This window comes from Mandrillus leucophaeus, unplaced genomic scaffold (assembly GCF_000951045.1).
Source record: "Mandrillus leucophaeus isolate KB7577 unplaced genomic scaffold, Mleu.le_1.0 Scaffold814, whole genome shotgun sequence".
Lineage (NCBI taxonomy): Eukaryota > Metazoa > Chordata > Mammalia > Primates > Cercopithecidae > Mandrillus > Mandrillus leucophaeus.
This window is the reverse complement of record NW_012108853.1, coordinates 678,268-694,191: the sequence shown is the minus strand read 5'-3', so window position 1 is coordinate 694,191 and position 15,924 is coordinate 678,268. Positions and strand designations below refer to the sequence as shown.

General features: G+C 39.3%; 1 protein-coding gene across 3 annotated transcripts in view; it reads right to left on the bottom strand.

Moving 5' to 3' along the window:
• The window catches only part of ARHGEF26 (Rho guanine nucleotide exchange factor (GEF) 26), a 145,312-nt gene that overhangs the window by 122,132 nt on the left and 7,256 nt on the right, over positions 1-15,924 (bottom strand). For all 3 annotated transcript variants that reach the window (XM_011967877.1, XM_011967875.1, XM_011967878.1), the window contains exon 4: positions 13,533-13,678. In XM_011967877.1, the coding sequence (XP_011823267.1) occupies positions 13,533-13,678 (146 nt within the window). The remainder of the gene's footprint in view (positions 1-13,532; positions 13,679-15,924) is intronic.

The following is a 15,924-nucleotide window of genomic DNA, read 5'->3' as shown; positions in this document are numbered from 1 at the left end:
AACTGAGAATGACGCCACTTACACATAGTGAAGGTATGAGTCAAGGGGTTAAGGAAAGTAGAACAGGTCTGAGGTTCCTCTCTTGCAGAAGAAAAGAATACCTGTTTCTAAAGATGATGCCAACATATTAGTTGCTATTTTACTTTTGTTTGCTAATTTTGTAAAATGACAAGTGGATAGGAATGACAAACTCCAAAATAATAAGCTACTTAGAACAACAGCGACAGTGAATTTCTGAGGTTTTGCAATAAAAATCTAACCTGAGCAAAATCTGTTTCTGAAAAATGGATAATAGAGTAAACTGATGCTTTGCATTAGATGTACAAAGCAGAGTGGTTTCTTTGGACAGGAATTATCTTATTGTACGGAGTTCTGAGAAACAGACACAGAATTCCTATCTCTCTTCTTCCCTTTGCTACTATCAAGCTTTATTGGCCAGGCACAATGACTCACGCCTGTAATCCCAGCACTTTGGGAGGCCGAGGCAAGTGGATCACGGGAGGCCAGGAGTTCGAGACCAGCCCGGCCAACATGGTGAAATCCTGTTTCCTGTGTCTACCGAAAAGAAAAAAAAAAGAAAAAAGAAAAAGCTTTGTTCAAGTGATTTATACCTTCATTACTTTTATTTTCTACTCTTCTGCCCAATTAGCCCTACTAGTTTAAGTCACATCCTATAGACAAAACTTTTCTCACCTTCACTTCACTGCTTTCTGTGATTCCAACTGTGTCTTTCACTTTGGCATTCTGTCCTACATCCTTTCAAAATATCATTTAGACATTTCATTTGTATTGTCTTCTGCTCTAGGTTCTAAGCACCTAGAGGGTAGGCTGGGTTTTAGCCTTGTTTTGTTTGCCTCATTCACTACGATGCAGTGGAAAACAATTAATTTTGGAGTCAGATATTAGCACTGTTCAAATTATAAGTTATAAACTGTCAGTGAATGCAAAATAAAGTCTTATGGTAAAGTGATCGTTATCTATTTAAATGTAACAAACAGAAAAAAAATTAAAATACTATAGTACACTGCAAGCAGAAGTATAAACTCCTGCCTTGTAAAATTTCTTTGAGATATATACACACATACACATGTACAAACATATACGTTCAGACACACATACTGGTTTACAAGGCAGAACATATTTCTTATCATGTTAAGTGGCTGATAAAGACCATGGTTACAATGTCCACTCTATAATGTATAAATTCACACTAGACAAAAGTCAGTCGGTCATGTTGTTTTAACACTCCCATGGACCTCTACAAGAAAAACCATTCTACTTACAGCCTCTGCAAAAGAAGCGGCCCCAAGGGACCACATTTTGTGCCGCAGTACATCATGGAAGCCAACCAAAGCTGACTGGAGCAGAGTTCGTTAAGCACCTGGCTAAATGACAATACATGTTCTAGTGACCTATTAAGTGGGGACAAAGTAGCTGAGCCAATATAATCCCCTCTCTCTCAAGGAACTAAACTGGGCAACTAAACTGTGTCACTCACTTTGGCATTCTGGCCTACATCCTTTCAAAAATACATTGGAAGCTGAAAGAGTGACTTGAGGGCAGGACGGGGCTGTTAACACAGCCTCAAGTGTAAGTTACAAGAACTCAGAGGCCTGGCATTGTGACTCATGCCTGTAATCCCAGCACTTTGGGAGGTCAAGGCGAACAGATAACCTGGGCTTAGGAGTTCGAGACCAGTCTGACCAACATGACAAAACCCTGTCTCTATTAAAAATACAAAAATTAGCCCGGCGTGGTGGCGGGCACCTGTAATCCTAGCTCCTCAGGAGGTTGAGGCAGGAGAATCACTTACAGGAGGTGGAGGTTGTAGTGAACTGACATCCTGCCACTGCACTCAAGCCTGGGCAACTGTCTCAAAAAAAAAAAAAAAAAGAACTCAGAAACTGAGTATGCTGGAGCTTTCAGGAAAAAGACAAGCATAGTAAAAAGGGAAAATAAGCCAATTCATGAGACGAGAAAAGAGTCCACAGGCAGAGTTGCAGTCACATTATTGGCTGAGCACCTGGGAGAAATATAGTTCCTGCTCTTGCAGAGCCCTAGGTACATGTATCCATTTTTTGAGGTCACTGCAGAGGCTGTTCCAAGTAATCTCAAGACCTTAACCAGCAGCAGCATTTAACATCCTAGCCTCTCAGCTGACTTGTTACAATGTAAAGAATTTGTACTTACCCTTGTGGCATTGTCCTGGGGACTACATAAACTGTATCTGAAATTACCTAACACAATCCTGGTACACAATAAGTCTCCTGCAAATATTTGGTCAGTAATTTAACTGCATGTAAATAAATCAATACTGTGATGATCCCAGAGCTAACAGCTATTCTGCAACTCAGTCTGCTCATTCAGAGACTTTGGACCCGTGTGGATATAAGGGCTCCCCGTGGCCTAGGTGGGCACACAACAATCAGACTCCTTTGCACTCCACAACCAGAAGCAGGGTTTCTAACCATGCAAAGTGCAAATTGCTCCATTTTTGTATTATTACATTTGGATACGCTTATTCTCTACAAAGAGGGAAATAATCTGCGATTTTATTTTAGTGTCAATAATACTTCCTGCTGCAGAAGTTGTCCACTGACTATATAGTTCTCATCTCCTCAAAATAATAGAAATATAGATAATAAACATCCTAATATTAAGATATTAGAGTACAAGCTAATAATCTAGAGAATCAACAGGCTATGTGTGCTCCAGATAAATCCACAAAATTTGAGTAACAAATTTTTAAGGATTTATTCCATATTTAAAGATTCAATAGTAATTTTGAAGGTGACAATATTCTCCAGTCATCATGGAGACCAGCCACTGTGTGGATGTGGCCCTGAGAAATAGCCCCATCTTTGGACTGAAGAAGGAGACCCCACAAGAAGATACATAAGCTCAACAGGGCAAATACAAGAATCCCACAGATGAGTCTGCAATCCAAAGTCAGTATGAGAAAGCCTTTCTACGCAGTTATTCAGAACTCCTCAACATCCCTGAGTCTTCTCTTCTATCTAATTATACTGTATTGCTACAGACTGCTATTATTCTTGAATGTATCCCTTCCACCTCCCCAAAAGAAATAGCTAGTTGAGAATAAGTCCACAATTTAATTTGATTTCACAGTAAGCAATAACTTGGAAGTCATCAGAGAACATGACATACTTAAAAGTACAAGATTGATAAAACCATCACATGAGTGCAGGTGAGAGAAGAGGCCCAGGGATGAGCTCAGGGACCCTTCAACATTTAGAGAACAGAGGAATGAGGAAAAATCCACAAAGGTGATCAAGACGTTCCAGCTGCACTGGCCTTATCCCAACTCCTCTTACCCACCATCACCCCAAAAGGTCTGTGCACATGACATTTTATCTACCTGGGACTCTTCTATCCTGCCACTCCCCAACTGTGCCCCACCAGCTATCATCCTGGACCCTCCAGACGACAGCTCACGTCACCTCCTCTGACACCTGCTCTCCACTGGCTGCACCTTACCCAGACAGGTGCTCTTCTCTTGCAGCAGCACCAGTAAGTCCTTCACAGCGTTACCACAATAGTAATTATGCATTTATCTATGGGATGGTTTGATTGCTGACGTCTGTCTTGCCATTCAGGGTGTTTATAAGGACATGAATGCAAGGTGGAGTCTGTTCTTGCTCTATCTCCAAGGCCTGCCATAGAGAGAACTTCATGTGGGGCAGGCCCTTGATGAAGACAATGAATTCATCAACCTCTCTCATTGATTTTCTACTCAATGAAATAAGAAGACCCTCTCTATTTGGACCCTGTTGTAGGTCTGCAGTTGAGACATCTGCTTTTGTAGTTATGCCCTTAAGAATTAACTAACCATGTTTTCATCTCCTCCTACTTTCTTGGAGCACCTGTCATTTCTGATCTCTGCCTACCCTAGGGCAACTGGCGCATACACCCCCACATCCCAACACTTCATTGCTCTCTCAGAAGAATCAATTTCATAAATATTGGCAGATCTATCACTCAGTTGTCCTTTAATTACTCAGCTCCAATCAGAGTAGTTTTTTCCTCAATCTCTGCCTATGTTATTAGGAGTTATATGAAGTTCCAACACTGCAACAATTCAGATACAGAAAAACTTTTTAAAGTGATATTAACAACATGGAAACTATACTCAATACATAAAAAGCTACACTAAGGTGCTCCTAGTACTTGGAAATAAAGTCAAGAAAAAGATACTCTCCAACTAAACCTGAAAAAACAAAACAAAAATTATAAAAAAAAAATTACATGTATACATGTATGTATTTTTCTACAGAGAAAGCCTATGGCTCACAATTTTTATTAGATTCTTAAAGCATGTATGATACTCCCCCAGTAAAGATGGCTAAATGCATATCCATCCTATGTATTAATGCAGAGTTATAACACTGTAAATCATGTGTCGATATGAAACGATTTATAAGACACATAGTTCAGAAGAGAAGCAAGCTGTGCAGTATAAATAATCTGTGTATTTACATAAATATGGGTAATCTATATTGTTTCCTTAAATGTATATATGTGGGTTTTCAGAAGAGTATTACCAAATTGAGAGCAGCATATCTATGGAGAAGGGGATAGAGACTGGGATTGCACAAATAACCAAAACAGCCTTTAGTCTTATCTGAAATGTTCCAATTATTCTTCCTGCTCTTTTTTTTTTTTTTTTTTGAGATGGGGGTCTCACTATGTTGCCCAGGCTGATCTCAAACTCCTGGGCTCAAGAGATCCTCCTGCCTCAGCCTTCCAAAGTTCTGGGATTACAGACGGGACCCACTGCACCTGGTCCAAAATGTCTGAATTATTCTCTACATGAAGGACATATTATATACGTCTTACATAAATCAAGTTAATTTTCAGAAACTTTAAGAGAATGCCATAATCTAATTATGCATAAAAAGCAAGACTACACACAGAGCCCAGTCCCTGGCTCAAGCTAAGTAGTCCCCCACCTTTATCTCTCTTAACTAGAGTAGTAATTCTAATTAGGGTGTGTCTTAGTCCATTTTGGGGTGCTTAAAACAGAATACCTGAACTTGAGTAATTTATGAAGCAAAGGAATTTATTTCCTACAGTTACAGAGGCTAAGAAGTTCAGGGCTGAGGGGCTACATTTGGTGAGAGCCTTCCTGCCGGTGGCGACACTCTGAAGAGCCTCGAAGTAGCGCAGGGTATCATATGGCAAGGAAGCTGAGCACGCTAACGAGATAGCTCAGGTCTCTCTTCCTCTTCCTGTAAAGCCACCTGTTCCCCTCCCATGATAACTCATTAATCCATTAGCCCAGTAATCTGTGGCTGTTAATCTATTCATGCAGGCAGAGCCCTCATGATCTAATCACTTCTTAAAGGCTCCACCTCTCAATACTGCTACATTAGGAATTAAATTTTCATGTGAGTTTTAGAGGCGACAAATATCCAAACCATGGGTCTCAGGTCTAGGCACATGGGCCTCTATTTCTGTTTACAAGGACACAAGGATTTCAGAAGACCCACGGGCCAACTTAAAAGTGTGGACTAGTATGTGCCTGCAGTTCTAACTGTTTAAACTATAATGTGAGCTAAATGAGAGCCAGCCATAAAAAGTGAAAATAATTTTCCATATCTTATACACACACAAAAAAAATGGTAAAAGGTTTCAGTCACCATCTAAAGTAAAAAAAAATAATATTATGAGACTGCTGCATTGCCAAACTGTAAATGAAAAATCATAAAACTGCAAAAATTACTATTTTAAGCAACAAGTGACAAACAACTGAAAATTCAGACAAATGTAAAAATTTGGGGAAAAGAATAAGTTTAAATCCATTCAGCATTTCTGCAAACAGAATGATTTCAGGTATATTACATTTGTTGAGCTCTGATTTGTACTAGAAAATAGTATGTCTTTCACAATAAGCACAGTGTACATTCTAAAATAAGAAGTCCCATCATATCAAACTACTAAGATGCCAAAGGGTCTGCTATATTTTCAATGGAATAAAATGATATTTATAATAAAATTCCTGCTTTTCAAATCTTCCTTTCTCATCCTGCAATTCCAGAAAGTCTCCCACAGGTACACTATGCATGCCTTAAGAGCTGAGCCCAGAACCAAAGACTGAGGTCTGAATTCTAGATCTCCCATTGCACTGTTAGCCACACTAAGCACAGAGCTGAAAAATACTTTAATTAAAATACTTTAGTTAAAACACTTTCATTAAAATTAAAATACTTTAGTTAAAATACTTCAATTAAAATTAGAATACTTTAAGAAGTCAAACCATTTCTGACTACAGAGTTCAAAATTTTTAAGCAAACTGAAGAAACATTCCAATGACAAGATTACTGATAAAGCCACATGTCAGCAAATACAAAAGACGAGTGCAGTAGAGGATGACTCTATTAGGTGCTGAACAGAGAACACCCTTTCCAAAGGTATCTGGCATTTCAAGGTGATGGAAATTACACAAACACACCCCATGGCAAATAAATGGGGTCAGGGCACAGCTGGCAAGTATGGCTTTGGTTCCATCACTGAACCTAACATAACAAACACTGGTGTTGCAATAGTCATTTCTCAGTACATGCATAGTACATGATCTTGGAGATGTGGAGGGGGTATGGAAAAGCAAAAACTCCAGTCAAAATATATCTAAAAGGAAAGACAATAAATACTTCCGGGGTCCTACTAATGAATGAACCCTTGGGAAAACCTGCAGTTCAGCTGACTACACACCTGGCATTAACTGTAACAAGTACACAGTGTTCCATCCCTGACTAATACAATCAATATTTTTCTTCAAACCCACATGCTTTTCCCAGAGATCCAAGAACTGCTGGCTTAATGTTTGTGCTGCTGTTTTGAGTGAGGCACTGGGCGATTTACCTGCATGCAGCAGGGTTTTTGTCTCTGAGCAGAGTTCCAGATAATCTCCAGAGGTCAAAACTTACTTTTCAAAGTCATTGAGGTTTCAAAACCTCAAATCCCTTTCACATATGACCAACCCAAACTGGGAACTACAACCATTAACATTATTTCAGGACAAGGGGGATATTACCACTGACCCCACAGAAATTCAAACAACCATCAGAAAACATTGTAAATACTTCTATGCACATAAACTAGAAAATCTAGAAGAAATGGATAAATTCCTGAACACATATACCCTCCCAAGACTGAACTAAGAAGAAATCATATCCCTGAAGAGATCAATCAGGATTTCTGAAATTGAGGCAGGAATAAACAGCGTACCAGCCAAAAAAAGCCCAGGACCAGGCAGATTCATAGCTAAATTTTACCAGATGTAAAAAGAAGAGCTGGTATCATTCCTACTGAAACTATTCCAAAAAAAAAAAATGGAGAAGAGGAACTCCTCTCTAACTCATTCTATGAGGCCAGCATCATCCTGATACCAAAACCTGGCAGAGATACAACAACAAAAGAAAAAAAACTTCAAGCCAATATCCGTAATGAACATCATGCAAAAATCCTCAACAAAATACGGCAAACCAAATCCAGCAGCACATCAAAAAGCTTATCCACCATGATCAAGTAGGCTTTATCCATGGGATGCAAGGTTGGTTCAACATAAGTGATTTGCACACATAAACAGAACTAAAGACAAAAACCACATGATTATCTCAACAGATACAGAGAAGGCATTTGATAAAATTCAACATTGATTCATGTTAAAAAAAAAAGCCCTCAATAAACTGGGTATTAAAGGAAAATACCTCAAAATAATAAAAGCGATATATTACAAACCCATCACGACATCATCATACTAAATGTACAAAAGCTGGAAGCATTCCCCTTGAAAACCAGCACAAGACAAGGATGCCATCTCTCACCACTCCTATTCAACACAGTCGATATGGTGTGTCTGTGTCCCCACCCAAATCTCATATTGAATTCCCACATGTTGTCGGGGGACCAGGTGGGAGGTAAGTGAACTAAGGGGGCTGGTCTTTCCTGTGCTGTTCTCATGATAGTGAATAAGTCTCACCAGATCTGATGGTTTTAAAAACGGGAGCTTCCCTGTACAAGCTCTCTCTTTGCCTACTGCCATCCACATAAGACGTGACTTGCTCCTCTTTGTCTTCCACCATGATTGTGAAACCTCTCCAGACACATGGGACTGTAAGTCCATTGAACCCTTTTTCCTGTATAAATTACCCAGTCTCAGGAATGTCTTTATCAGCAGCATAACAACAGACTAATACAATATTACTGGAAGTCCTAGCCAGGGCAATCTAGGAAGAGAAAGAAAAAGAAAGAAAAAGGGAAGAAAGGAAGGAATGAAAGGAGGAAGGGAGGAAGAGAGGAAGGCAGGAAGGAAGACAGGAAGGGAGGGAGGGAGGGAGGGAGGGAGGGAGGCAGGGAGGAAGGGAGGGAGGGTTCAAATAGTAAGAGAGAAAGTCAAACTATCCCTGTCTGCAGATGACATGATCCTATATACGGAAAGCCCCAGTCTCAGCCCAAAAACTTCTTAAGCTGATAAAAAAAACTTTAGCAAAATCTCAGGATACAAAATTGATGTGCAAATATCACTAGCATTCCTATACACCAACAACAGTCAAGCCAAGAGCCAAATCAGGAACAAACTGCCATTCACAATTGCCACAAAAAAATAAGATACCTAGGAATACAGCTAATTAGGGAGGTGAAAGATTTCTACAAGAAGAAGTACAAAATACTGCTCAAAGAAATCAAAGATGACATAAACAAATACACAAATATTACATGTTCATGGATAGGAAGAATTAATATCATTAAAATGGCCATACTGCCCAAAGCAATTTACAGATTCAATGCTATTCTAAACTACCACTGAGATTCTTCACAAACTGGAAAAAACCCATTCTAAAATCCATATGGAACCAAAAAAGAGCCCAAATAACCAAAACAATCCTAAGCGAAAGAATAAAGCCGGAGGCATCACACTACCCAACTTCAAACTGTACTGCAGGGCTACAGTAACCAAACAGCATGATACTGGTACAAAAACAGACACACAGACCAATGGAACAGAAAAAAGGGCCCAGAAATAAGGCTGCACACCTAAAACTATCTGATCTTCTACAAACCTGACAGATCATAGTTGTAGGTGTGTAGCCTTATTTCTTTAGTCCTGATACTCTGATGAGTCTGTGGCTCATTATTCCATTGAGGCTCAGTTAAACAAATGACTATCATTTATTATTCTACTGAGGCCCAACTAAATAAATGCCTCTTACACAGTTATAATTCTCCTTTATTCCTAAATGACAACACTACAGTTAAACCTCTCCCAACACCATAAATGGGGAACCGCCCGTCACCTGTAGAGTTGAACACTGTCTTACCCGGCATGGTCCAATGAAACCAAAGGAAACATAAACAAACACGCTCAGACAAATTACACCACAGACTGAAGGCTTAAAGATCTTATGTAACAACCATAAATTACTGCAAATTGCTGCACTTCTAAAGTATTTGGCATCATGGATGCTTCTTACAGTCAACTGATAAGGACAGTTTCACCATCCCAGGAGGCAGGCAGGTGTTTGCAATAAAGAGATTTTTTAGAAAATAAAACAGTCAACACTAGCTACTGCACATGTGCACTCACTCCCTACCCTCCTTAGCAGGAAGTGAAGGTACATGCCAAACTGAGACCTAACCCACTGCCAGAAAACCCCTTGTCCTATTCTTTCTAGGATTAAGACTTGACTTTAAGAAGTGCTCTGCGTTAAAATGTTACACGCAAAATTAGACCAGGGCTACCTTACTATTTTGATTATTAAAAGTTAAGGATGGAAGAATAATTTTATATATATATATGTATGAATGATGCTAGGTTTAATATGTATATAAAATACTAGGTTTAATACTAAGTATTATGTATTAAAACTTAGTACTTAATACTAAGTATTAAACCTAGTATTTTATATACATATAAAACACTATATATATATATATAAAAACACTAGGTATATACATATAAAACACTAGGTGTATACATATACACACTAGGTTTAAACCTAGTACTTTATACATATGTATATATAAAACCTAGTATTTAATATACAGATAATACTAGGTTTAATACATATATTATACTAGGTATTTATATATATAGACCTCCAACTCTATATATACACCCACATATATATTTATATATGAAAGCTGAATATATATATTAAAGTTGAAAGTCTTCTGAGACCTGCCCTAAACACTGCAGCTTCACTATCAGGAGGGGTCAGATAGAGAAATGGAGGTGCCGATCACTTATGAGAAACATTCTGACATTGTTAATGATTAACGAAGCCTCCTCTCTTTAGGGTCCTAAATACCCCTTGAAAATTTAGTAGTGGATGAGCTTCTAAAAAGGTAATGACTGCTTTCTGGTGTTAAAATATCTACCTTCCTAAAAGCCAGAACTGGTTATATCTTTTTGGTGGACAGAAAACCCTCATGAGAAGGGCAAAAGAGAACGTCAGGGATAGTGATAAAGTTATCTCTGGGGAGGTAGGAAGGAGAAAAGAACTGGAAAGGAAGGAGGGGTTCGCTGTAATAGTCTAAAAAAATAGAAAATGAAGCAAATATGTTAAAATATTAACATTTATTCAATCTGAGTGATAGGTACACAGAAATTGATTACCTTTATTTATCTTTTAATTTTTCTACAGGTTTAAAGCACTTTATAACAAAAAAAAAATTAAAGTAAAATTTAAGTGAAAAGAAGACACAAAAGGCACAAAGAAATGCAGACTGGTGCCTAAGAAATGCTAAGTGGCAAAGTTCAATCATGCTGCTTTCATTTAATGTAATTGCCAAGCAACACAATAAATACACACAAGCCTCCCGGGAACACTAAACTCCAAGATAACATACACTAAAGTCAGAACTCACTTTATAGTTTTACATTTTATTACAAGATAGTTCTATGAAATCCGTATCGTTTACATATCATTTACAAAAGACACAACATTCATTTTTTTGCCAAACAAAATGCAAGTCCATAAACAAAGTTGAACTGAAGGATATGCACTATTATTTAATTGTATGTACATTTGCTCATCTATATGAAAGCCAAACTCCAGGAGGCACAAATATGGCAGCCTGTTTCTTGGGCTAAAGCTAAGTGGGATCAGGGTGTAACTGACATAAAAATCCACATTTCTTTTTAGCATTCTTTCGGAGACCAACAGCAGGATTTAGGCCTATGCTAACAAACACAGCTGCTGCCACAAAGAGGAAACAAAAAATCCACAGCCTTCTTTCTTCTCCTGAATCCTCTACCAAATGGTCCATACCAACAACTGAATGAACTGAATGACAGTCATTTAGAGCCGACAAGGCCTCAATGGACCTTGTCACCAGTTTTTCCATATATCTGTTTTGGGATACACATATCATGAGATCATTAGATTAGGTTATAAGGCTGCTAATTAATACACCAATTCTGTGGTTCGCTTTGACCACCTAACCACACGCAAAATTTTAAAAAATATCACAGAATTTACAAACTGTTAGCATAGAGGTCAAATCTGAATACTTTATTGAACACACAACATTTCTTTAAAATTTGAGTTGGGAAAATACTCATAAAAGTCTGGATTTGCATATTCTCTTTTCTAATTATCAGAACATCTGGTCACAGTGAGCCCCTGCACTCACCTGGTTTGAGCTAAGTAGTAGCTGCTCAATTTATATAAGGCCTGTTCACCACAGCTCCCACCACTCCCTATCACCTACATAAACCAGCATCATGTATTCATTCTACTTGCCCTGCCACTGTGGGTATTTTAATTTTGGGCATAATCATAAGGGTGCTATACCTCAGAGGCCCTGGAAATGAACAGATTCTCCTGAGAACAAAATCAGGAGGTGGGAACAAGACAGGGAGAAAGCGCTTGGTGTATTGAATTTTGAATTCCAATACAGGTGAGAAGAGGGAAGGTAAAGCTTGAAGCAGAAGTTGTCTCCCACCATTTACCTATGCACATTCCCACGGCCCTGGCTATAAAGCACCAACATTAACAACTCCTTTTCTTACACTGGTGTTTTCCCTAAATGCACAAGATTCCTGATTCTGAACACTTCTGTCACCTCTGCTCTGATATTGCCTAAGGACTCATGGAGGTGTACTGGCTTGTTTTTGATGCAAAGCTCCCCCGAACCAAGCCAGTCACGGGAATTCCTTTCTACTTGCTAATTCACCAGATATTCACAAATGCTGTGCCCAAACTCTTATCAAGTAAACTAAGCATCAAACTGTGACATTTTGTAAGCCACGAAGAAAAAAATATACAGTTAAAAAGCAAAAGGTGTCTGATGCAGAGAGGAGAAATTACTCATCAACACAAAATTAAGTGTCAGAGACAAGCACACAAAAAAGGCACAGAGGGAGATGGAACAGAACACCATTCATTAATCAGCTTTAAGAATATATAAATATTTCTATATCAAATTAAATTTCCAAGGAAGGGCTAGATGCAGTGGCTCATGCCTGCAATCCCAGCACTTTGGGAGGCTGAGGCTGGCGGATCACTTGAGGGCAGGAGTTCAAGACCAGCCTGGCCAACACGGTGAAACCCCATCTCTACTAAAAATACAAAAAGTAGCTGGGTGTGGTGGAACACGCCTGTAGTCCCAGCTACTCAGGAGGAGGCTGAGGCAGGAGAATCACGTGAACCTAGGAGACTGCAGTGAGCCGAGATCGTGCCACTGTACTCTAGCCTGGGCGACAGAGCAAGATCCCGTTTCAAAAAAAAAAAAAAATTCCAAGGAAGAACTGCAACTAGCTCTCTATTGTGCAGAGATACATATACAGGTACATACATACATGTACATATCAATGCATACATACACAAATAAACACACACGCATATATATGCACACAGCCATAATAATGACAAAGTGCAGGTTATGTTAGTACTATGCTTACACTACACTATATTTAACAAAAAGAGAAACCTCATAGGCCGGGCGCGGTGGCTCAAGCCTGTAATCCCAGCACTTTGGGAGGCCGAGACGGGCGGATCACGAGGTCAGGAGATCGAGACCATCCTGGCTAACACGGTGAAGCCCTGTCTCTACTAAAAAATACAAAAAACTAGCCGGGCGTGGTGGCGGGCGCCTGTAGTCCCAACTACTCGGGAGGCTGAGGCAGGAGAATGGCGTGAACCCGGGAGGCGGAGCTTGCAGTGAGCTGAGATCCGGCCACTGCACTCCAGCCTGGGCGGCAGAGCGAGACTCCGTCTCAAAAAAAAAAAAAAAAAGAGACCTCGTAGAAAGAGTTTCCAGAGTTCACAGTACATCAATCTCATAGCACTTTATTTTATCAAACCTAATTTTCCTGATCAGAAGTGTCAAAGTTCACGTTCTCATTAGTGCCGGCAGAGTTCCGAGAAACATTTCACAATCTAAAAGGAGTCTTTCTCTTTAGAGTTACAGTATCACTGGCGGAAAAGAACAAAAGCCAAATCCACACATAATTTCCACAACTTGTTTTTTTCCTACCACAGATAGAAAAGAAGGTAAACACTCACTGCAGAGAGCTGGCTCCATGTGGATCTCAATGGCTTATGGTGAATCACAATTTTTTCATCTGACTTCTGTTCTTTGGGCTCCGACTCTTCATCGGAATCAATGTCAAGGGCCTTTTCCTTGTAGTTTTGATACAGGACAGCATTTTCTGCAAGAAAACAAGGCCTATGTGTCACTAATTGTTCTCAATCATTATGTTACTTGTTCTAAATAAACATCATATGTACCCAATGTTTGGCCTCCAATTTTATAAACAACAGAGAGACAAACAGATTTAGTCCCTGAAGAATAATTACAGAAAAGTGATTTTCTCATTCACATAGCTCTACCTCAAACTCAAGTGCAGGGGAGGAGGAGGAGTCCATATAGAGAATGTCAACGGAAGCAAAGTCTCCATGTTTCTGTCCACTACTCATGAAAGACAGTCAGGCCTATTAAATCACTGTAATTTAGGTTAAATTACGTCCTACCTTTTATTTCAGGTCCGTCACCATTCATTTATCTATTTAATAAACACTTATTGTATATCTATGATGTGCCAAGGGCTGAAAGTAAAATGGAAAACAAAAGAAAGACACCCCTCATGCCTTATGAATAAGTTTATTCATAAGTTTAATAAGAAAAACTGTCAAATTCACTCATGCATTTATTCATTCAACTGTTACTTAGAAAACACCTACACCTACTAAGAACCTAGTAGGTTGTCCCACAAGAAGCAACAGCTTAGCACCTGTTATTCTACAGTAATAGAAACAAAATAAAAATCTCAATCTTCAGGAGCTGATACTAAAGCATGAGAGAACTGCAATAAATAAGCAAGTAACTTTGATAGTATTTTGATGCTGATAAGTGTCATGAAGAAACATGAAACAGGGAAGGGGGATAGAAAGTGCTGGGAGGAGGGCATGTAGATTTTAAGTAGGGTAGTTTAGGAAGGCCTCACTGGGGTGACAATTAAGTAGAGACATAGAAGAGGTGAGAAAGTGAGCCACCTGTATCAAAACTACAACGAAAAGGCCCTTGATGTTGACTCTGATGAAGAACTGGTGCCCAAACAGCATCTCACTGGGGCACAGCAAGTATAAAGCCCTGGGGCATGAGTCTACTTGGTATGTCTGTATGTATCAAGAGCAGCAAGGACGACTGCATGGCTGAAGTACCAAGAAAATGGGCAGAAAGTACAGAAGACGGGAGTTGAAGTCGGGCATGGTGGCTCACACCTGTAGTCTCAGCACTTTGGGAGGCTGAGGTGGGCAGATCACTTGAGGTCGGGAGTTTGAGACCAGCCTGGGCAACATAGAGAGACCTCGCCTCTATCAAAAAAACAACAAATTAGTTGAGTGTGGTGGTGTTCCCCTGTGGTCCCAGGTACTCGGGAGGCTGAGGCAGGAGAATAGCCTGAACCTGGGAAGCAGAGGTTGCAATGAACCGAGATCACGCCACTGCACTCCAGACTGGACCCCGTCTCAAAAAAAAAAAAAAGAAGAAGAAGAAGATAGGAGTTGAGGGTGACCAGAGGGCTTTTAGAAATTTTTTTTTTTTTAATTTCTAGGTCATTATATTTGAGAAGAAATGAGAGGATACACAGAAACAGCTCCTTATAAAAGGAAGTAACATAAAACTAGTTATAATGAAGTAGGGCCTTGCCTCAGCCATTAAAGGACTTTGATTTTTACTCAAAATGTGATGGGAAGTCACTATAAGTTTGAGGACATAATGATCTTACACAAATACATGCTTACGAACTGAAGGATTTATATACAGGTACGAACAGACTGTCAGTAGGGTGTGATGTAGTCTGGCAGTCAGGTATTTGGTCAATGAGGAAAGTCTAAGGTCTGAAAGCTGAGAAGCCACAAAGCTAAAGGAAAAGCACACACAAAAGCTATAATGGGAACATAAGAGGAAAGAGGAAACATAATACAGTCATGCATTGCATAACATTGTTTTGATCAATGACAAACCACATTTACAATGGTGGTCCCATATGTTATAAAGGAGCTAAAAAATTCCTATCACCTAGTCATCTTAATGTTGTAGTGTACCACATTACTCACACGTCTATGGTAATGCTGGTGTAAAGAAACTGACTGCACTGCCAAAAATATAAAAGTACAGCACATACAATTATGTACAGTTCATGATACTTGATAATGATAATAAACTATGTTACTGGTTTATGTATTTACTATACCATACTTTTTATCATTATTTTAGAGTGTATTCCTACTTACCAAAAAAAAAAAAAAAAAGTTAACTGTGAACCAGCGTCAGGCAGGTCCTTCAGGAGGTATTCCAGAAGAAGACATTGTTACCATGGAAGATGAAAGCCCCATGCATGTTATTGCCCCTGAAGACCTTCTTGTGGGACACGATATTGAGATGGAGGACAGT